The sequence below is a fragment of the Humulus lupulus genome, chromosome 6 (genome assembly GCF_963169125.1).
Source record: "Humulus lupulus chromosome 6, drHumLupu1.1, whole genome shotgun sequence".
NCBI lineage: Eukaryota > Viridiplantae > Streptophyta > Magnoliopsida > Rosales > Cannabaceae > Humulus > Humulus lupulus.
The window spans coordinates 193895766-193918550 of NC_084798.1; the positions used below are offsets into that span (position 1 = coordinate 193895766).

The following is a 22785-nucleotide window of genomic DNA, read 5'->3' on the forward strand; positions in this document are numbered from 1 at the left end:
TGCATTTAAAATTTAAATTTCTTGCTAGTTTAAAAAAAAATTGTTGCTAATTCACAGTAGATTATATTATATGTTTAATATGATATTAATTTAATAAGTGAGTTTAAGTTTAAGTAAATTTTATTTAAGTTATAAAATATATAATTTTAATATTTTTAAATAATTATCATTATAAAATATCTCAAAAATATCATATTTTAATTTGTTTAATTATTTATTATTTTAAAATAATTATCATTGTAAAATATCTCAAAAATATCCTACTTTAAGTTGTTTAATTATTTATTATTTTTAAATATTTATCATTATAAAATATCTCAAAAATATCTTTTTTTTTTAATTTTGTTTAATTATTTATTTTATTTTATTTAAGTTTAAGTGTTTACAAACTACCCTTAAATATAAGAATATTCTGTTAAAATTAACATTAAAAAATAAAAAATCGTTAAAACCATTTTCGTTATCTACATACTTTTGTTTTGAGTAGTTGAGTTGCCTTGGAAAATGTAGAGAGACTTAGAATGAATGTAATACTAAATTCTTGTGTATAAAATTGTTCACTTTACTCTTAAAATACATGTGTGGCTCACACAAATTATTAATTTTACTCCTTTAAAATTTGAACAAAACATAAAAAGGAAATTAGATTCTCATTTCTACATTTATTTTATCTCTACCAAATACCTCATTATTATATAGAAGAGATATATATGGTTTTCAGGAATAGGGCTATTTTAGTAATTGGATTGTTAAAATTGTAAAAAAATAATAATAAAAAAAATAAATATTACTCAAATATAAAAATGTTATATTCTTAAAGGTGGTTAGCCCCTCTATCTTTACTGAAAATATTAACGATTTCAACATCGTCGAGTGGAAAATAATATTGCCGAAATTATGCAGGTTTTTTTCAATCGTAATTTCTCTCTGACTCGTGTAGAGAAGACATCCTTTTTTATTTCTATCTTTCCATCTTATAAATATTTGAGTATAGTTGCGTTTGTCCTATGCAAATAAATCCATATCATCCATTATAACTCAATCACGATGACGCTACTTAATTCTTTCAAATTAGCAGTCAAATCTGTAAAACTCGTGCTGTTCAGAATTGACAAATTCTTTTATTTAATATCTTAGGCGGCGGCTGCTAGGGTCACTCGGTGCACCTTTTCTTATTTTTGGTATCTAAATAATTTTAAGTGTAAATTTTTTTATAATTGGTAATATTTTAACTATTGAGATAATATGTAATAAAAAATATAGATCAAGCATCTTACTTTTTACTCAACTAAAAAAAACAATCATGAGTTCAATAAACTATTTTGAATCTTATTTTTATCATTTGTAAATTATTCTCCATTCCTTGAAAATTTGTACAATGATAACTACAATATATAATAATTGCATCGAAAATTATCCAATTACCAAAAACAATAATAAAATGCACCCTAACCTTCACGTATATCTTATTCCTTTTCCTTTTGGATTTTGTTTGCTATATTTGGAAAATGTCATTTACTTGCACTTTTTTTTCAACCGGGCATTATATTTGATTCCCAAAATTTAATTAAGACACTTTATTTTTATTAAATATTTATATATTTTTATCAACTTATGCTCACATTTTTCTAATTTTTTTCTTTTTATATTATAAAAAATATATATAAATAATATATATTTTAAATATTTAAATAAAATAAAAATTTAAACAAAAAATATATAAAAACTAGTTAAAGAAAGAATTTATTTCTAAAAAATTAGACATTATTTTTTAAAAAAAAATATGAAAACAAGATAAAATAAAATTATTGAAACTAACAAAAATTTTTTTTTAAAGAATGTCATAAAAATATTGAGAAAAAGTATTAAAACTAATTTTAAAAATTAATGGGTGTCAATATATATTTTTGGGTGCAAATATAATCATCCAAATTTCATTATTTTATTTGTTTGATCTAGTCAAAGCAAAATCTTCCAAGAATATAAAAAGTATTATCATTAAGGTGTCCAATTTAAGTTTTAGAGCATATAGATAGATTTATATTTTCCACTAAAACCTATATACTTTAGTCCATGCACATATTTTAATTTATTTAGAAAAAATGTTAATTCCTTTATCTTTTCTCCTCTCCATCTTCGAAGAAGAGTAATGGAAGTCACCACTACTTGCAAGCTGATTTTAATTCAGGAAAAATGTTTTTAGCATATAAGAACACAAGAGAGAAAAAAAAAATCTTTTTATTTATGATGACTAATAAATATGAGTGATAGTCAAAATCGTCAATGTCAATAATAATTATAGTTTCATGTTTAACAATTTTGGGTAGGCAATTATACCTATGAAAAGGTACAACAAATGAGTGGCTTAACATTTTTATTTTAAACGGTATACTTTTTTTTAGACATCTGATTTTTCAATTATTTATTTAGATTCTATGTTTTAATAAATTATTTATTTTATTTTGTATTTTATAAAATAGTTTAAATAAATTCTTAATTAAATCTATTTTTGATCAAAGTATTTTAAACTAAAATCACAAATAATTCATCAATTTAATAATTCAAAATAAAAATACAATTATTCTATCTAATAACTGTATTATTATATTTAACTTTATCTTTAGCAAAATTATATTTAAATGTATATTTAAACTATTTTACAAAACATAAGATCCAAATTTTTTTTTTATCAAAACACATAGTCTAAACAAATAATGAAACAAAACACACAATCCACAAAAATATAATCTCTATTTTAAAACTAAAAATAGGTAGAAGGACATTGTAGCATTTAGTAGAAAATAAGGATTTATGTGCTTTAAAATTAAGTTAAATTAAATACTTGAGTATACAATTTTGATAAATTGGATTGTCAAATGTTATTTGCTTACTCCTACTCCACCTAATCTATATAAATCTTATACAAAGAACAAAATACAAAAAGTAGGAATCCTCCTATTTTCTTACGATGGCTTCAAAAATTCAAACTATATTTTCTTCAAAAACTTTCATAATCATAATTATTTTACATAACAGCTGTTATTTGCCTACTCATACTCCACCTATTGTATATAAATCTTATTCAAATAAACAAAATACAAAAAGTTGGAATCCTTCTACTTTCTTTGGATGGCTTCCAAAATTAAAACTATATTCTTCTTAATTTCTTAATAATAAATAAAAATACAATCTTTTTGCCTAATAAAAAACTATGTTATTATATTCAATTTTTTCTTCATTAAAATTGAGTTTATAAGTTTATTTAAATTATTTTACATAATATATGGTCCAAAAAATAATTTATCAAAATATAAAATTCAAACAAGTAAGGAAACAAAATATAGAGTAAAAATATAAAGTTTATTTTATAACTAAAAAATAGGTGGATGGGCTCAAGTTTAGCATTTGGTAGAAAACAATGATTTATGTACTTTAAAATTTAAACTGAATACTTAACTATTGAAAATAATGATTTAGCATTAAATATTGTCAAGTGCTATTTACCTACTCCCTCCACCTATTGTATATAAAATCCTATACAAAGAAACAAAATATAAAATAGAAAAAGTAGGAATCCTTCGATGGCTTTCAAAATTAAACCAACCTTCTTCTTAATTTTTCTAATAAGTCTGGTACAATTATTCTCACAACTGTATTATTATATTTAATTTTTTTCTTCATCAAAATTTGACTTAAATCATGTTTATTTGAATTATTTTAGAAAATAAATCCAAAAAACAATTAATCCACAAATATGTAATGAGACAAAATAATTATTCAAAAAAAGTATAAATCCTATTTTAAAACTAAAAATAGGTGTAAGGACAAAGTTAAGCATTTAGTAAAAAATAAGGATGTATGTGCTTTAAAATTTAAATTAAATCACTAAATAAACAATTTTGATAAATTGGATTGCCGAATGCCATTTGCCTACTCCTTCTCCAGCTACTAGAGGTGTTCATAAAACTGCCCATACCGCAAAAACCGCCTATACCGCACCATAATTTGCGGTTTAGAATCATTTGCGGTGCGATTGCGGTTTGTATTTTTGCCAAACCGCGCGGTGCGGTTTGCGTTTTTAAATTTTATAAATGCTGTTCAAAACCACACTGCACCGCATCATTATATGTATTAACTTTTTTATATTATTTTTTGTCAATTTTACTACATTTAAAGTTAATGCATAAATATTTATATAGTATAATATAATATACACATTATCTAAAAAAAATATAATATTTCATAGGATGCTAACACATATTCTACTTCAATATAAATATATTCTTCATTAATTAAAATAATATTACTTTTATATTACATTTTTTCTTTGTTATTAGCTTGTTGTACATTTAATTATTTTGTTAACCACTTTATGGTTATGAGATTTATTATGAATCTTTCTTAATTATAATATTTAATTGTTAAATTATTTGGCGATGGGCATAAACCGCCTACACTGCATCGCACCACACCGCATTTTTGCGGTTTAAGGTCTATGCGGTGCGGGTTGCGATTTGCAAAATTGTTCAAATCGCAGATACGATGCGGTCCAAAAAATTAGAGAAAAACCGCAACCCCCGCACCACGAACACCCTACCAGTGTATAAATCTTGTACAAAATACAAAATAGGAAATACAAAAAGTAGTAATCCTTCTACTTTCTTTCGATGCCTTCCAAAATCAAAACTATCTTCTTCTCAATTTTCCTCTTTGTCATTTTCCGCCAACTCAGAACCTCATCAGCCCAAACGGCAGTAAAAGCTGCGTATTGGTTCCCGGAGAGTGAGTTTTCGGTCACCAGTATAGACTCCTCCCTATTCACAGTACTTTTCTGCGCTTTTGCTCAACTGAACCCCCAAAACTACCAAGTCTTCATTCCTTCCCAAAATGCCCAAAAGTTCTCAACTTTCACCTCCACCGTTCGACGCCGAAACCCCTCCGTCAAAACCCTCATCTCCATCGGCGGAGGTGCGGCCGACAAGTCCGTCTACGCCGCCATGGCCTCGGACTGGAACCGCCGCCAAGCTTTCATACATTCTTCGATAAGCCTGGCCAGGTCCAACAACTTCCTTGGCCTCGACCTCGACTGGGAGTACCCTTCGACCCCGGACCAGATGACCCAGTTCGGCTATCTCGTCGACGAGTGGCGCTCCGCTGTCGCCGAAGAGGCCCGGAACTCCGGACGACCGCCCCTACTTCTCGTGGCGGCGGTTTTCTACTCTTCTAGATATGAAACCGGCGATGAATACGTCGTCCCTGCCCTGGCGAGAAGCTTGGATTGGATCAACGTTATGGGGTACGACTTCTACGCGCCGGATTGGTCGAGCGTGACCGGACCTCCGGGAGCTCTGTACAATCCGGGAAGGTCGGCAAATGCCGACAACGGCATCAGGGCTTGGATTCAGGCGGGTTTCCCGGTTAACAAGATAGTTCTGGGGTTTCCTTTCATTGGGTATGGATGGACCCTTTTGAACCCGAGTAACAATGGCTACTTTGCCCCGACGACCGGAGCTGCTTTTCCGGACAACGGAGCAAAAACTTATCAGCAGATCAAGGAGTTCATAGCTAATAATAGGGCCACCGCAGTGTTCAACTCAGCAGTGGTAAGCGATTACTGTTACTCTGGGAGGACTTGGTTTGGTTATGATGATACTCAAAGTATTATAACTAAGGTTAGGTACATTAAAGAGAAGAGACTACGTGGCTATTTTGCATGGCATGTTGGAGGCGATAACAATATGGGACTTTCTCAAACAGGTTTTAATTTATTATAATTTTTATAAAATTCTCTCTTTCACATGATTTTAAGTAATGAAAAAAAAACAGTTTATGTAGTCATGTTACTTTGTTGATTTTTACTGCTAATAGACAGATTTTCTTAATAGTTAGTTGTTAATTTCAAGTATAAATTTGAAGAAAATTGTTTTGATTAAATATTGGGGTGTTTTGGGATTTGATTTTGCAGCATCGCAGACATGGGATCAACAGAGCATCAGTACTACTCATGAAACCTAATGATGGGAGAAGGATATAATAAAGTGTGGCATTATATGGAGCCATATCGAGGAAATCTCGTTAAAATAATGAATAAATGAACAATGTGAAGTGGTGTAATAAGTGGTGATTTATTAATTAAAGGAATTATGAGACAATATATGTACTGAGAATGGTAACTGATCGAAATTCCTTATATATATTATCGTGTTTATCTTAGGTATATTAGAAAAAGAACTAGCGTTTTGACGCCAGCTCCTTTCCAATGATATATCAGTATAACAAAATAACTACAAATTTGTTATAAGAAAAGTAATAATATTATTAAATATAATATTCCTTATTAATAATATATTGCTAAAATATTTAACACTCGTTAAAACAATATTCCTTATATAATCTATGTTATTACATTATAAAATATACCAACTAATTATATATTATTGTATGATATTAAGTAATTTTAAATTGCAAATTATACATGCCACAACATGATAAGTCTAGGTTGTGGCAAATTTGTAATATCTATAACTTGAGTGGTCAAATGTCAAATTTTGACCATTGATAGAAAAATAGTCTTTATAAATGATCATTGAGTTCATATTAAATAATACTATAATTATAAGTCAAAATAATAAAATAACTTCTATAATTATATATAAAAAATATTAGTAATAAAAGCATTATCATATATCATTATACATAGAACATTAATATTCCCACAATTATGTAGTTACCAAATAGTTAAATTTAATAGGTCATAAAACACCAAAAATAATACTTAGCATCCACCAATTCTCATTCACAACTATTACATAGCTAATTTAGATATACAAACCATTATGTTCCAAATCATATACATGTATAGGGGTTCAAAAGATAGGATGTGGCACTAAATAGAACTAGGCTAATTTACCTTCCACATTCACATCACTGGGTTCCTGGAATGGAAGAAATATAGGGGGTGAGCAGTAGGAAAACAAATAATATCATAGGACCCAAAAGTTTAATACAACCCATGCATAGTTAGTTTTTAAAATAAAACATGCCTCATCATGTATAAACCAAAATAGAGAGAAACCACAAATAATCATAAGAGCATAGCTACACGTGCACATCACACCGTCCACTAGATCCCTACCCACCATAGAAAAATCTACATCCTAAACCGGGTAGCCAAACTTGATAACACCCACAAGGGAAAGGCTCAAAACACTTCATGTATACAAATGCTAGGTCTTTACACCTACAGGTGAGTGAACACTTGATCTACCTATGATGACACAGAGACTGGGTCGGGAAACAACAACATGCACAAATCATGATCACTATGGCTCTCATCAGTATAACCAAATGCAGGTAAACATGAAAAGAAAGAAACATATTCCCTTTATATTTTAGAAAATTTGGCAGCATAACGACTATATTTGAATAAAATCCAAAAATCATAACCTGCATAAGTAAGTGAACAAAAATATATTTGGCACTCAGTGCCCTCAGAACAGATTAGAAAACATACAGATTAAGTTTTCAAATTTTCAAACATTTTATAAATATCAAAATTGGAGTATGTTTAATGCAATTCAATACGAGTGAAATAAGTCCAATAGTAAAGATGAGTCCCTACCTCCTTATAATTTTCAATCTGAGTCCAAAGCAACGCTCCTAAGCTTAACGATGATCCTAGAGTGATTTAGTCCAATTTTAATATTACGTTTTTCCTACGTGCATCAAATGAGAAAATGATTATCATGATTGCATTCCTTATTCAAAATTGTGTCCAACGACATATAATATGACAATATTTAAAATTTTAAGTTCTGGAACGTCACCCAAGCGGTGCACAGTAGCGGTTGGTGGCGGCAGTGAGCGGTGTATCGGAAACGTTGACGAAGGTAGGCATGGCATATATTAAAATGACTACATTGATGAGTAGATCACGTTCAAGCCAACCAGCGGTCCAAAAATTGCTCAGACTCGCCGGAAAGTGGCAAAGATACCCAAAATCTCGCCGGAGAAAAACAGCGAGTTGACTAGAATGACTTAGTGGGTTTTTTTCCTCTCTCCACACTGGTTCCAAAGTCACCAACCACTCATCGAGAGGTGGTCGGAGTTGGTCAGAAACCACAAACAAAGTTGACGGACCAAAACTTTGACTGGCGATTCTGAACAGTTGACGGCGAGTTGGGTGACGCCGCTTGGTGGTTGAGGTCACCGGAGTAAGGCAAATCCAATGATCCACCGCATGTCGAAAATGGTGGTCGCCGGTGGTTGGGTCTTTGCGGTGGTGTGTTGTCATGGAGAGAAGAGAAAAAGAAGAGAAGAGAAAAAGAAAGGGAAGAGAGAGAGAGAGCAGTTGGGGAAGGGAAGAAGAAAAAAAAGAAAAAAAATAGAGACTTAGTCTCATTTACTTGGTGGATCCCACCTTCATATAAAATATTATTCAATATATTAAAAGAAAACAAGTCTTAACATTCTTCCTTCCTTAGAGAAATTTCGTCCCAAAATTTTCAAAGTACAACCTCAAGTTGAAAATTAAACAAATGAGGATACTTCTCATATATCAGTGACTCTAACTCCCAAGTAGCCTCGTCTTCTCTATGGTTCCACTAGAAGACATTGACTTCTAGAATCTCTCTATTCCTTAGCACCTTTAACTCTTTCACTAGGATTCTGATAGGTTGTTCTTCATATGTCACATCCTCTTGAAGAGGGATAGCCTCATACTCAATGATGTGCAATGGGTCTGGAGTATACTTCCTCAAAATCGATACATGGAACACATATTGTGAACATGCCCCAACCGCGCTGGTAAGTTCAATCGATAAGCGACCTCCCCAACCCTCTCAATAACCTCGAAAGGTCCTATATACCTCGGGGCTAGCTTACCCTTCACTCCAAATCTCGTCACACCACGCATAGGAGTAACTTTCAAGAAGACATAGTCACCAACCTCAAACTCAACTTCTTGCCGGTGAACATCGACATAACCCTTCTGATGACTTTGAACAACCTTAAGTCTCTCTTGGATGTCTTTGATCTTCTCAGTGGTACTAGCGATAATTTGAGGTCCAATAGTGACATGCTCATCTGGCTCTGTCCAACACAAAGGTGATATGCATGGCATCCCTTATAAGGTCTCATAAGGAGTCATGCCTTTACTGGCCTGGTAGCTATTTTATAAGTGAATTCCTCCAATGACAAGTGTTCTCCCCAACTACCCCCAAAACCCAAAATACAAGAACGAAGCATGTCCTCCAAAGTTTGGATGGTCCTCTCAGACTATCCATCTGTCTGAGGGCGGTGAACAGTGCTCAAGTTAAGTTCAGTTACAAAAGCTTTTTGCAATGCTCGCCAAAATCTTGATGTAAATCGATGATCTCTATCAGAATCAATGCAAGAAGGCAACCCATGCAGTCGAAGTATATTATCCACATAAAGTCGAGCTAGTCTAGAAACCTTATAATCCTTCCTAATTGGAATGAAATGAGAAGATTTGGTCAAACGATCGACAATCACCCAAACAATGTCATGCTTTAATGGTGTTAATGGTAATCCCGTCACAAAGTCCATTATGATCTTGTCCCGCTTCCATTATGGTATAGGTAAAGGTTGAAGCAACCTTGAAGGTCCCTGGTCTTCAGCTTTAACCTGTTGGCAAACCATACACTTAGCTACAAAGTTAGTCACATCTCTCTTCATACCTTCCCACTAGTATTGTCTTTTCAAGTCTTGGTACATCTTTGTTCTTCCAGGATGTACATCAAATTTAGACCTATGAGCTTCCATCATAACAGACTCTCTAAGATCAAGGATATTTGCAACTACCAATCTTCCCTTATGGTATAAGAATCCTTTGGTATTTACTGTCCATCCATCTAACTGCTCACTGTTTTAGATTCTATTCCAGATAAGTCTCAATTTCTCATCTTGCCACTGACATTGATTAACTTGCTAAAGTAGCCCTGGTGTAACCACTACATTTGAAACACAAGCAATATCTTTTCCTTCATAGTACTCCAAATCATAATCACCCACCGTGATCATTCTTTCCCAATCCTCAAGAGCCAAACAAGCCAAAGTGCCATGGGGTTTTCTACTTAATGGATCAGCGACCACATTTGTTTTTCCAGGATGATATTGCAAAGTGAAATCATAATCTTCCATGACCTTGACCCATCTTCTTTGCCTCAAATTCAAGTCTCTTTGAGTAAAGAGATACTTTAAACTCTTACACTACAACAAAAAAGGTCATTTGTGACTTTCTAACTGACACAATTGAGTTCTTGCGTCAGTTTTATATGTGACACGGAATCCCATGATGCAAACCAGACTGGCATTTGCGTCAATGAGGCATTGCCACAAATGTTAAAAATGAGATTTTTTTTGCGTCAGTTGGGAACTGTCACATAAAGTATTAACCAGGGAAATTGCAAATGTTTATGCCAATTTCCCTGGCCTATTTTGATAAAAAAAAAAAAAGAGAGAGGAGTAGAAACATAAAAAAAGCAGTATAAACAAAAAAACAACAGTATAAATGTTTTAAACATTTATCTAAAGTTAACATTTGTGATCAAATTTACAAAAGTAATTCTGATTTGAAAGTTAATCTATGTATATAGGTACTCTTGTGTTCTAAATTTCTAAGTATTAAACCTACTTAAACTAAAATTTCCTCACCAACTTCCTCATTTGCTAACTGAGATACGCCATAATTGATTCAGTCCACTCATCACGTATCTCGTTGATTGCCTGAGCCGAATATGGTGTCATATTCGTAAACTAGTTAGAAAATATTTAAAATAATAAGTTAGAAATAATCCAGATAAAATCATGAATGATAGTTTAAATTAAAATTAAAAGGTAAAAAAATACCTCATTTTCATGTAGGTCTTTGGTCTAGGCTGTGAAATCAACTCTCTAGCAAACTTCATAATGTAATAGCCAAACTCGATTGGCCCAGTTTGGTTTTGACACTATTACAACATAGTTATCTAAATTTAAGTATTATATTTAGCAAGTTATTATAATAAAAATATGTCAAAAACTTTAATACGATAAATAATATAATTTACTTACCTTAGGAACACAAACTTTTAGATTGATTGACTCTTTTTGTCTTCGGTGTGTATCATATTGATCCAATGCCCTACACAAAATATTAATATTTATCCAGATATGAGTTTGGAATAAAATCATAAATTAATTAAGTAATATGTATAGCTTACATGATAATTATCTCCTTGATTTTCGGAAGAAAATGTGAGTTTACATGATCCAAAAAAGCTACCGAATGACTGTATGGCCGAATTAACACTAACATCCAATGATAGCTACAATAAAAAAAACTTCTGTAAGATATTTATCAATAAACAAAATATATGAATATAAATTTAAGTTGACTTACTTGTTGTTCCAAGGACAAATTAGAAACTGTATCTCTAGCTCCATCTATAGAAACTAGTCGAAGAGATTTTCAACATGTATTTCATTGGTTCCTGCATTAGTGGACACTAAAGAGGGATGCATGAAAGTGTACATGTGGTTCAACCCCTTCGTTTACACTAAATCATCGAGCAAGCTACATATAATTAAAAAAGTCAATAAACTATTAAATTTCAAGTTACACTAAATAAACTAAGAAATTATAAATACCATTGTACCTCATATATAATGCTAGCTCAGTCTATCTGATCATCTCATATTTGCAAAAGTGAAGGATATCATCACTACTAGAAAATTGTACTTAGATGACGCACATGAGACGACATTTTTAGTAGAATAGTCGTCTCATGTTAAAAGTAGAGATGAGACGACAGACTATCTAAAACTGTCGTGCCATTCAAACCAAAGATTACATGAGATGACTGTTCTATAGAGACTGTTGTCACGTATCTACCTTTAACACGAGAAGATGGTTCTAATAGAAACGTTGTCTCAATGCAACCCAATTTTTTTGGCATTAATTAAATTTGTATATTTTAATATGAATTAATAAATATACTTAATCTATTATGCAAATATATTTATAAAAAATAAATAATAATTAATAATTCAAATATAAATTTAAAAGAGTTATTTAATATTAATTGTTAACTTATTTAATAATATTATATTAATAATACTAAAAGATAAAAATTAATTAAAAAAAAGTCATACTTCTATTAGTTATATATACTTCCATTAACAGTACTTTTAAATTATAACCATAATGTTTTTAAACTAATAAAATATAATATATAAAAAGAAATTGAATAAAAATACTAATTATGAAAGAAACCCTCTCTTGTGCACAAGACAATAGCACAACCCTATGCCATAACAGCGACCAGCAACAATCCAACAATCGACGACAACTAGGGAGAACGGCGACAGCCCAGGTGACGACGGCGACGACAGATCCTTCCCTGCGTACGAGTAAACCCTAATCTGCTTGTGGTCCAACCCATCTCCGGCCTAAAGCTCCGGCGTCTTCGCACCTAATTCTCAATCCGACCGTTCGATCGCAGCCCTCCACCCATCTCCGGCGTAAAGCTCTTCTCGCTGCCCTGTACCTGCTTCTCTATCTTCGTCATAGTGATAGCTACAAGACTTTTGGGTATTTTCTTTTTTTCTTTCTCTCTCTGGACTGAGTTTTTTGGTTTAAATACTAAAGATTTGATTGAATATGGCATATTTAGCATTTTTTGTTTGAATTAGAACAGACAGTTTTGGATTTCTTGTACATTGTCTCGTTTGGAAATGAATCGTTTGATTTTTGGTAGTTTCGTAATATCTGCTGTCTTTATCGCTCTTCACTCATGAAGAGATTGTTTGCCTTTAGTTTTGATTTGAGAGCGGACTTCGTTTGCAGTGTTCGCTAGTTTTGACTATTTAAGTGACGATTACTCTTTGCTTTGGACCACATTCGAAGGGGGGTTTAGATTGTCAAGAATTGTCTATTGGTGCTCTTAAGCACCACATTGGGAGCTCTTGTGTTTTGTTATCGTTGTTTGGTTGAGATTTGACCTTGTTTTTTAAGATGGCTCTAGGATTTTCTGTAGACTGTCGTAACATTTATTTCTCATTCATTGAATTAATTTTATTATACTAAAATGTACTTTTTTCTTATATTGCCGATCCTGGAGGAGAAAAGTAAAGTATCTTTTAAATTCGATTGAAAATTGAAGTTGAGGAAAAGTTTTATGATCGTTTCCCTTTTATGATATATTGCTGTTCCTATACTATGTAGAAAACCACAAAAGGCTATGTAATAATGTATTCGGCCATGCCAACTAGATCTTTATGACGGTATTATGATTCCACAAGAATGTCTTGTAGCCATTATTTTTCTTAATTTCAGCGAGCCATATCTAGTTATTTTATGGAGCAAATTCAAGTATAAGCTTTATATCATTATCCATGATAGACAGCTTGGACCCTTAATATTTTCTGTTATGATTTTATTTTAAAGCTTGTTTTTGTGTGTGTGGTATTGATGTCAATTCATCTTTATCATGGGAAGATTTTTACGTACTGAACTGGCAATTATAAATTGAATGAAAGAGGATTTTAAGCACTTTAGGGTCGTTCTTATTTATCTTATTGGAGATGGTAATGCAAGTGTAGAAATTTTGAGTGGCCAACTTTCAAATTTTGGGTGCTGGATGTGGGAAATCTGGAAAGTAACAAGTATATATTGCCAATATATGTTTACTAATATGAAAAGAACTAGATATTTTTATTAAAAAGGTAAAAAGGGGGTGGATTCTCTATTTTGTTTGCTATTTAATTCCTAAATTTAAAACCTAGTTATCAACTATATGTTTTCTGCATACAGTTCTGTAGAAAGTTTGAGTTTATGTATGTATAACCAAGTATGTTCTTCTCTATTAAGTACTTTTTAACTATAGCTATATAGTAACTATTATATTTCCTTGGTTTTTTTTGTGTATACTTGTCTACTATGTACTATAGCGCTGTATCATCCAACTGTTTTGGGTGCCCATAATACAATGGGGCAAGAAGCTTGGTATTGTAGAGTCCAAGAACTTTACTTAGCTAATTAGATAATAGTATTATATTATGTATAGTATTATCTTTGTAACTGTGGATTTTTGGTTCAGACCGGGAATTATTTGGACACTCATAGTAGTACTTGTAGATTTTCTAAGTTTAACCTATAGTTTAAGAATATTAAGTTTAACCTAAGGTTTGATTATATGACTGATATTAAGGATAATATTTATTATACTATAAGGTTTAGATAACAACCAATAGGATTTTAAGCACATGTTATGTATGGATGATTAAGGATTAAGTATTTTGAGGATTTAATTTAATAAGGGAAAAGTTTGAATGCTTTAAGGTCAGTCAGCAGCTTTGAATACGTTGAGGGCTTAGTCAAGGCTGTTTACTCCATTCAAACTTAGCTAAAAATGTGTAATTTCGTGTTTAATTAATCAGCGTGTGCCGATATATCGTAGCTATAGGGGGCGATATATCGCAGCACGTAGATACGGAAAACACGAGACGATGCACGACTGCCTCGGGCATACTGGCCCAGGCGATATATCGCCTACAGGGGGCGATATATCGCCTCCTTCAGTATATTTCAAAAGTTTTTGAATTCTTTTTCCTTTCAGCCATTCAACCTCTTGATAAGTCCAGCATCTTTTTGAACGAGTCTTCAGCCTCTGCTGAACGATTATTCAAATTATTTTCACCTAAAAAGCTATTATTTTTATTCAAGTTAAATTAAGATCCTTTCATTCCTAAACTCTATAAATAGGACCTAGTACCCAGCCATTATTCATCTTTTACTCTAAGTTCAGAGGCTGCAAGTGCTATGTGAGTGTGAGAGTGTAAACACCTGGGGAATCATAAGCTTGATCATTATAAGCTTATCAAACACTTTGGGAAGTAAGGTTCTATAGTATTTCGGTTCGAGGTTTAGATTGGTCTACAAGTCTTCAAGGTAACCCAAAACTCTAGTTCATTGGTTTTATGTTATTTTCTTTCTCATAGTCTTCTACTCAGTCTTCTAACCTCATTCTTATTTTGGTTAGGAAATCTAAGTTCTTGAGCACATAAGTTTTGGTAAGTATGTTTCTCAAAGGTTTAGTCATTCCATTCCTTCCATTCTTTTCATTACTTTTTCTTCAATCTACTCACCCTGTTATACATGGTTTTAGGAGTGTTCCAAAAGTCCCAACTCTGTCCTCACATCCCGGTAACTTTGGTAAGGAAAATAGGATAGAAATGCATATGTTATATGTTCTATATGTTATCTTATGTTTCTTATGTTATGATAAGTGTTATGATATGTATGTTTGTAGGCTTGGGCATATGACCCATATGACTAACAAGACCCCAAATAGATTATGGGCATATGACCTACTTAGCTAGTAGGACCCCACTAATCTCATGGGCATATGACTTGTTTAGTCTATGGGACCCCAAGTAATAATGGCCATTATAGTATGTGTATGTAATAAGTATTATGTTATGTCTTTATGTTTATTATGAAATTTATGTATATGAAGTATGTGTTAGATTTTCCTTGCTGGGCATTAGGCTCATTCCTTTTTGTTTATATGTGCAGGTAAATAGCTATTAGTGGCGGTAAGGTTCGTGGATGCTTGGAGATTGTGTATCGATGGTGAATGGAGTCAAGGAGTCGAGAGTTCGATTTTTTTGAGGATGTAGTCTTGTTTTACTTTTTTATGGTTTTACATGTATTTTTCCGCACTTTCTATGTAATTCCTTTTTACTTTAAATTATGTTTTGTTTTAAAGACAATGGGATCCCATATCCTGCTTATTTTTATGGAAGTAACTCTTATTTCTACAAGTTTCCAATAAAGTTTATGGTATTTTCGCAAATGTAAGTTTAATTAAGGATTTGTATGTATAGTTTCGTTAATGGTCCAAAAGTCTAGAGTAGTTAGGTCATTACAGGTATTCTGCAAATGCTTTGGCCAAGCGCTTTAGATACGAGAGTGCAAGCAATTTGCCTATATATCCACAAAGGCCAGGAGAGAAGGATTGTGTCCACTATATGCAAACAAGAACCTGTAAATTTGGAGATAGCTGCAAATTTGACCATGCTATTTGGGTTCCTGAAGGTGGAATCCCAGATTGGAAAGTGGTGACTGTTTATTACTATATTTATTTATATGAAAAGTTATTTTTATTAGAGTAAACATATATGTTATGATATAATAGTTTTTCCTTTAAAATGCTATTACTCAGATAACTATTGCGTTTTATGAGAGAATAGACCCTATATTATAGTTTTGGATATAATATTTCGTTGAAATATCATATTCGGAAGTATCAATTTATCTATGTTGTGTGAAAAGTAAGGGAATACATCCAGTCTAACTTTTTCTTTCCCTATGTTTTTCGAAACTATGCAATATGAATGCTTATGTATAACAATTGTATATCTATATTTAGTTTCATGTAAATTATAATATTCTACATAAACCCTGGTTTATGCAAACCTTAGAAAAAAATGGTCGCTGATGGATGTTCTTAAAGTTGTCTACTTCTTTTGCCCCCTCCTTTTTGTTTTGTTGGTGGTGTGGCGGTGTCTTTTGCTCTCCTTGTTTGATTGAATTTATGTATTTGGGTTTTTTGGGGGGTGACCAAGTGGAATTATAACACGTGAATACAGCTTATAATAGTGATATAAGAATTATAACAATTGGAATTATAACCGAGATGGTTTTGTTTTGGTCCCCACGCATAAGATTGCACATATTATATGGTAAGCTTTTGAAACTATTCTCCGTTATTCCTTGGAAATTAACGCTATGAAACTTTCACTTACTATAAGGACAAAAGTAATTTCATACAATTTCTTCATTTAGTTCCTTTATCTGATTAATGTCAATAACAAATTTTGAGGGGAATACTTGATTGGCTTTCTGGGCTTCTTTCAGATTGTTACATTATATGTATATGTGCAGGCTTCATGATTACTGTAATGTCTGAAGTACAAATTTTTAGTTTCTAATTTTTTGTTTTAATGTGTTCGCTTAATTAAATATAGTTTTATGGTTATATTTACAACTTTAGCTTATATAGCTGAGGTTCTTATTAACTTTCATCTTACTTATGTATCTAACCGTTGTATTAGCTTATGTATCTAACCATTGTGTTTGCTGAAGTTTAAAGGGTTGTGCTTTCAAAATTTAAGTTGTGTTCCGAAATTTTTTAAAGCTATCTAATTTATTGTATTTGGGTTTTTTCTTCTTCTTTAGTTGGCTCCTGGCCAGGTGTCTCTATTCCATCTGAGTTCTTCTCCCTTTCAAAGATTTGGTTTTGCTTCTTTTGCGTGCCCCGAGACTTCTGAAAAAGAACATGGGAGTAATTCAGAGAATAATGGAGATGCTAAAGTCTCCAGTCAAGCCGCCTCTGAGCAGAGTGATGTTGCTGATCAGACAAAAGAATCAGGTTCTATATCAGATTCTCAGTCTACTATGTCTAATAATGTGAAAACAAGGAGAAGAACTAAACGAACAACATTTTATGATTCAGATTCCGACGAGGATTTGAGTGTAGATGATCTGGTGAAACTTGTGGCTGAGAAGGAAGAGCTTTTGAAGCAGAAGCATAAAGAGATTGAGAAAATGCAAGATAAAGTCCTCAGAAGCTATGCGGAAATGGAGAATGTCATGGATAGGACACGACGTGAAGTAGAGAACTCGAAAAAATTTGAAAAAATTGCGATGATTGATTGTTTGGTTTTTATTTATTTTTGCTGTTTGTATCATATAAACAGGCAGAATGAGCAGCTTTCCAAGTATGGGGACACAAAATCAGCTCGAAACATCATGCTTATAGAACTTAAAAAGTTAATTGAAGCGAACCCTTTGTTTCGTGATAAACTTACATTCCCAGCCTTCAAAAGTTCGCGTCTAAGGACTTTAATAAATCAGAGGTGATTCTTGCATATACTGATATATTTAATTTGTGTGTAACTATCAACTCTTATAACGCAGGTTTAAATGATTAAATTGCTCTGTATTATTGTCCAAGTCAATGAAATTACTGTTCCTTTTGTCTAATGTTATATTCTGCATAAGCTTTGTTTACTTGAATCTCATTTAGTGAGAATTTTTCAGTCTAAACTGGCAGCATCAACTTTGCAAGAATCCTCGTCCAAACCCTGATATAAAAACACTTTTTACAGATCATTCTTGCAATCCAACTACTAATGGATCTCGTCCTCCTCCAACAAACAACCTTGTGGGGCCGATTCCCAAGGCTGGTGCATTTCCTCCTATTGGTGCCCATGGTGTAAGTGTATTCCCTCAATGTTTTTTTTTGCCGGAGTAATTTGCAACAATTTCCTAACACTTCAAGTTTCTTTTTATTCTGTGCAGCCATTTCAGCCGGTTGTGTCCCCATCTCCTAGTACTATTGCTGGTTGGATGTCAAATTCTAATTCATCTTTGTCTCATCCTGCTGTGGTAGCACCACCTCCTGGTTTAGTCCAACAATCTAGTGCAGGTAAGAATGTCAACGGTATCTACTGAAAGAATCACCAAATCGAAATGGAGAACCATTGAATTTTTTTCTCCGACAATTTGTTTCAATGTTCGTCCACCCTATTCTAGAGAGAGTAATTTTGCTAGTTCTCAATTCTTGATTGTTCACTTTTTTGTTTATTGTTTGATTCTGTCAGACAATTTCTTTGTATAGATTCTTTTTTGTGCCAAATGGCTGTGTGTATGTTATGATGCCACCTAATTTTATCATATGAATAAGAATCGTTACTTCATTCCCATAGTTATGTATTATCTAACTTGATTTCTGGATTGCTGACTTACTTTGAGATCTGATATAACTTTCATCATTTTTTTCGCATGTAGCTGCATTTTTGAAACACCCAAGGACTCCTACAGGTGTTACGGGGATGGATTATCAATCAGCTGACTCTGAGCACTTGATTAAGCGCATTCGTACTGGACAGTTTGATGAGGTTAGGAAGAGGATATTATGTAATTTCTATGTTCAAGGTTCAATTATCAAATCTACTATATATATCTATATCTTATCAACAACTTTCATTGTAATTGTAGTGTATTCTTTCTTTTCTTCTCACACTGCCACATTATTTATAAAAAAAACATAAGCATTGTTTTGGTTTAACTCTTCTTTTAATATGTTTATGCCATTCTTTTATACTGTTTATCTATTCAAAATTTTTATGACAATCATGAAAACTTAATAAAAATAATTAATAATTTTTTTAAATAAAACTCAGCAAACTTACATTGCATGTTGCTTGGATCTAGTATATATATATGTGTAGAAATCTTCGTTATGTTGCTGTATGTGTTATCTTGTCTTCGCCCCCATTCACAGCCATCGAAAGAGAGGGAAAGAGTGAGAAAAAAAAAATCTCATAGTATTCTCATACCTGCTTTTTACAGGTATCATTCTCTGGTGTAATGCATTCTGGGGTCTATTCACAAGATGACATTCCCAAAAATCTTGTCCGGACCCTTAGTCAAGGATCTAATGTTATGAGCATGGATTTTCATCCTCAGCAACAAACCATACTGCTAGGTTTGTGACTAAATGTCTTGCTGAAGAAAACAATTTTGTAAAATTTTTTATTGTACTTTTCATTACATTGTAGTTGGGACAAATGTTGGTGACATTAGCGTTTGGGAAGTTGGGTCGCGGGAGAGGATGGTACATAAACCCTTCAAGGTTTGGGATATACAATCTGCTTCGATGCCATTGCAGGTACCTTTTTTGCTCATTATTTTAGAATTTCTGATTAAAATAAATATATATTTCTTTTTATGCAGTCAAATAGTTATTTTATTTGCTTGCGCCTTGCACTTTTCTATTAGCACATCCTAATAGCTATGGATTCGATTGTGGTAACTTTTCCGAAGGAAAAAGAATTAGCTGGTGATTCTTTAAACTGATTTTCCTTTCAACTTTCTTTCTCTGCCTCAGTCAGCTTTGTTAAGTGATGCTGGAATATCAGTGAATCGTTGTGTTTGGGGGTCAGATGGGCTCATGCTTGGTATGTGTAACCTTTCTATTCAGTGCCAGCATGTTATTTTGTTTGTATTCTTGTTGGAGAATACTGATAGGTCCTTGCTGTATTTAACATTGTATAGGTGTTGCATTTTCAAAGCACATTGTCCAGATATATACTTACAATCCAACTGGGGAACTCCGTCAACATTTGGAGGTAAATCTTATTCCTTTCCCTGTTATCTCTTTCTTCATTGGCAATGGTAGGATATTGATTGTCTCATTTTCAGATTGATGCTCATGTGGGTGGAGTTAATGACATTGCCTTTGCCCATCCCAACAAGCAACATTGCATTGTTACATGTGGAGATGATAAGATGATCAAGGTATTGGTTGTCACACGCTTGACTAGTCTTATATTTAGAGAATCTTTAGGCATCTTAGTATAACTTGTATATGTTGTTGTACAGGTATGGGATGCTGTATCTGGACGTAGACTCTATATATTTGAAGGTCATGAAGCTCCAGTATATTCTGTTTGTCCTCATTACAAAGAAAATATTCAGGTATATCTCCTGTAAATCCTCATTATGAGCTATTTAGCTTATCAAACAAATTAGGAGCTATTTATTACTTCTAATATGTAGCTTTTCATAGTAGTACATCCAATTTTTCATTTTACTACAAAAGCTAAATTCTTCCTGTAAAAATTAACACACTACTCGTGCAGTTCATATTTTCAACTGCTATTGATGGGAAAATTAAAGCTTGGCTTTATGATTGCTTGGGATCAAGAGTGGATTATGATGCTCCTGGACTATGGTGCACTATGATGGCATATAGTGCAGATGGAACTAGGTAAAGCTTACGAGAGTCAATAGATGAGCACATATGCTTTGTTGGAAAGAGCATTGTAATTTGCTTTATCCAATTTTTCTATTTCTGGGGTTTTCATATAACTGTTCAACTATTGATTTCAAAGTCGTTATGCTTATTTTTTTCTCATGATGTAGATGTACAAGGAAAATGCATAGATTGTTATTTTTATTTTCCAAGGATTTGTTTGATCCAACATATTCTGTGTTTATATAAATATATATATATATATATTTTAATTCGAGTTTTTACAATAGCATGTAAATTCTTCTTGTGGCAGGCTCTTCTCATGCGGAACAAGTAAGGAGGGTGAATCTCATCTTGTTGAGTGGAATGAGAGTGAAGGAGCTATCAAATGTACATATTCTAGTTTCAGGACACAACAAGAAACCGGTTTTTAGTTGCTGGTGACGAATTTCAAATTAAGTTCTGGGATATGGACAGTACCAACATGTTGACAGCTATCGATGCCGATGGGGGTTTACCTGTTAGTATTGCTGTTTGTCACATTTTTTTTATAGCACTTTAGAAGAGTTGATCTGTAACAGTTAGTCTATTTTTATTTGTAGGCTAGTCCAAGATTGAGATTTAACAAAGAAGGGTCATTGTTGGCAGTCACAACAAATGACAATGGTATTAAGATTTTAGCCAACAATGATGGGTTGCGCTTGATAAGGATGCTGGAGAGCAGGGCTATGGATAAGAATCGAGGCCCTTCCGAGCCTATCAATTCTAAGGTAGTAGTACTGTTCTTACCTTGGTTTTAAAAAGCTTTTGAAACCTAGGCCTCAAAACTCGTTTCGAACTGAGGCGCTAGAAAAAACATATTGAGGCTTACATTTCTCAGATTTTCTTTAAAACCTATGTCTCAGTGCATTGAGGCGTATGTTTTAGTGCCTTTACGAACCAAAACTCATGAGGCTTACGCCTCAGTTATTTATACATTTTTAAGTAAAAATTGGGTTTATGTGTTATTGGGTCTACAACCTAAATGAGATAAAGTTAAAACTGAAACTTCAAAATTAAAACCCTAAACTCATCCTCTCCATTCTCTCTCGAGTCCCCACACTATTAAATTAAGAGACTGGACGCAGGACTAAAGGACTAGGCCAGGTTACTAAATTTTATGGTTGTCTAATTTAGAACTTCTATTTATCTTGAAACTTTGAGTGTTTTTGAGTGTTCTTTTATTATGTATGAATTTGGTGTGATATATTTTTATGTTCTATTTTGAAACTTACGCCTCGATCTAATTTAAATCCTATGCCTTGATCCAATTTGAAACGTAAGTTTCATTTCGGTATGTTTTTTTACTTCTATCCATACAGATATTACAGTTTTCGGCTAAACCTAAAAATATGAAATTCATAAAGATAAAATATCTGGATTATTCAGACAGGTCTAAAAGGAGTTGGTAAAAGCACTTAATTCAGGAAGAAAAGAATACACTTAATTCGAAAAAATTTGCCATTCAGGTTTGGTACCAAAGCTTATTTGCATATATATCTTATTTTCTCATTAAAGTTTCCTTGTTCAAAATAGTAGGTTTGGTACGCCTGTTGAAGTCTTAGCTTGACAAATTGCTTGAAATCTTGTTGCAGAATTTTGCAAAGAGTCTACTTGATGTTGCAGACAATTTGGGACGAGCTTCTTCAGTTGTCAAAGAAAGTTTTTCAAAGATTGACACATCTAAGGATTCATTTGGGGCTACTCCACTTTTAAAAACACTTCTAGAGGGTGTTTAAATGACATAAAAACAACTTGTAGAGGTAAATGATATCATCTTCACCACAAGGCACCTCTCAATATCAAATCATTCATAGATGAAGTTTCTTGTTTTTTACTTTTTATAAGTTCAGGGGACATACTGTTAGATGTTCGAATATTTTGCTTTTCATTTAATTTAAGTCAAACATTATCAGTAGAG

General features: G+C 32.6%; 2 protein-coding genes and 1 pseudogene across 2 annotated transcripts; 2 read left to right on the plus strand and 1 right to left on the minus strand.

Moving 5' to 3' along the window:
• Positions 1-4619: 4619 nt before the first annotated feature.
• Positions 4620-6194, plus strand: LOC133782892 (class V chitinase-like). Its single transcript, XM_062222340.1, has 2 exons — positions 4620-5757; positions 5966-6194. Exons 1-2 carry the CDS (start codon positions 4668-4670, stop codon positions 6013-6015), a joined length of 1140 nt encoding a protein of 379 aa, XP_062078324.1. The 5' UTR covers positions 4620-4667; the 3' UTR covers positions 6016-6194.
• A 2409-nt stretch (positions 6195-8603) lies between these two features.
• On the minus strand, positions 8604-9121 carry LOC133785808 (uncharacterized). Its single transcript, XM_062225023.1, has 2 exons — positions 8884-9121; positions 8604-8740 (listed from the first exon to the last, which is right to left on the minus strand). The coding sequence occupies exons 1-2, from the start codon at positions 9119-9121 to the stop codon at positions 8604-8606; spliced, it is 375 nt and encodes a 124-aa protein (XP_062081007.1).
• A 4778-nt stretch (positions 9122-13899) lies between these two features.
• Positions 13900-22330, plus strand: LOC133782893 (protein TOPLESS-RELATED PROTEIN 2-like; annotated as a pseudogene).
• Positions 22331-22785: the final 455 nt, after the last annotated feature.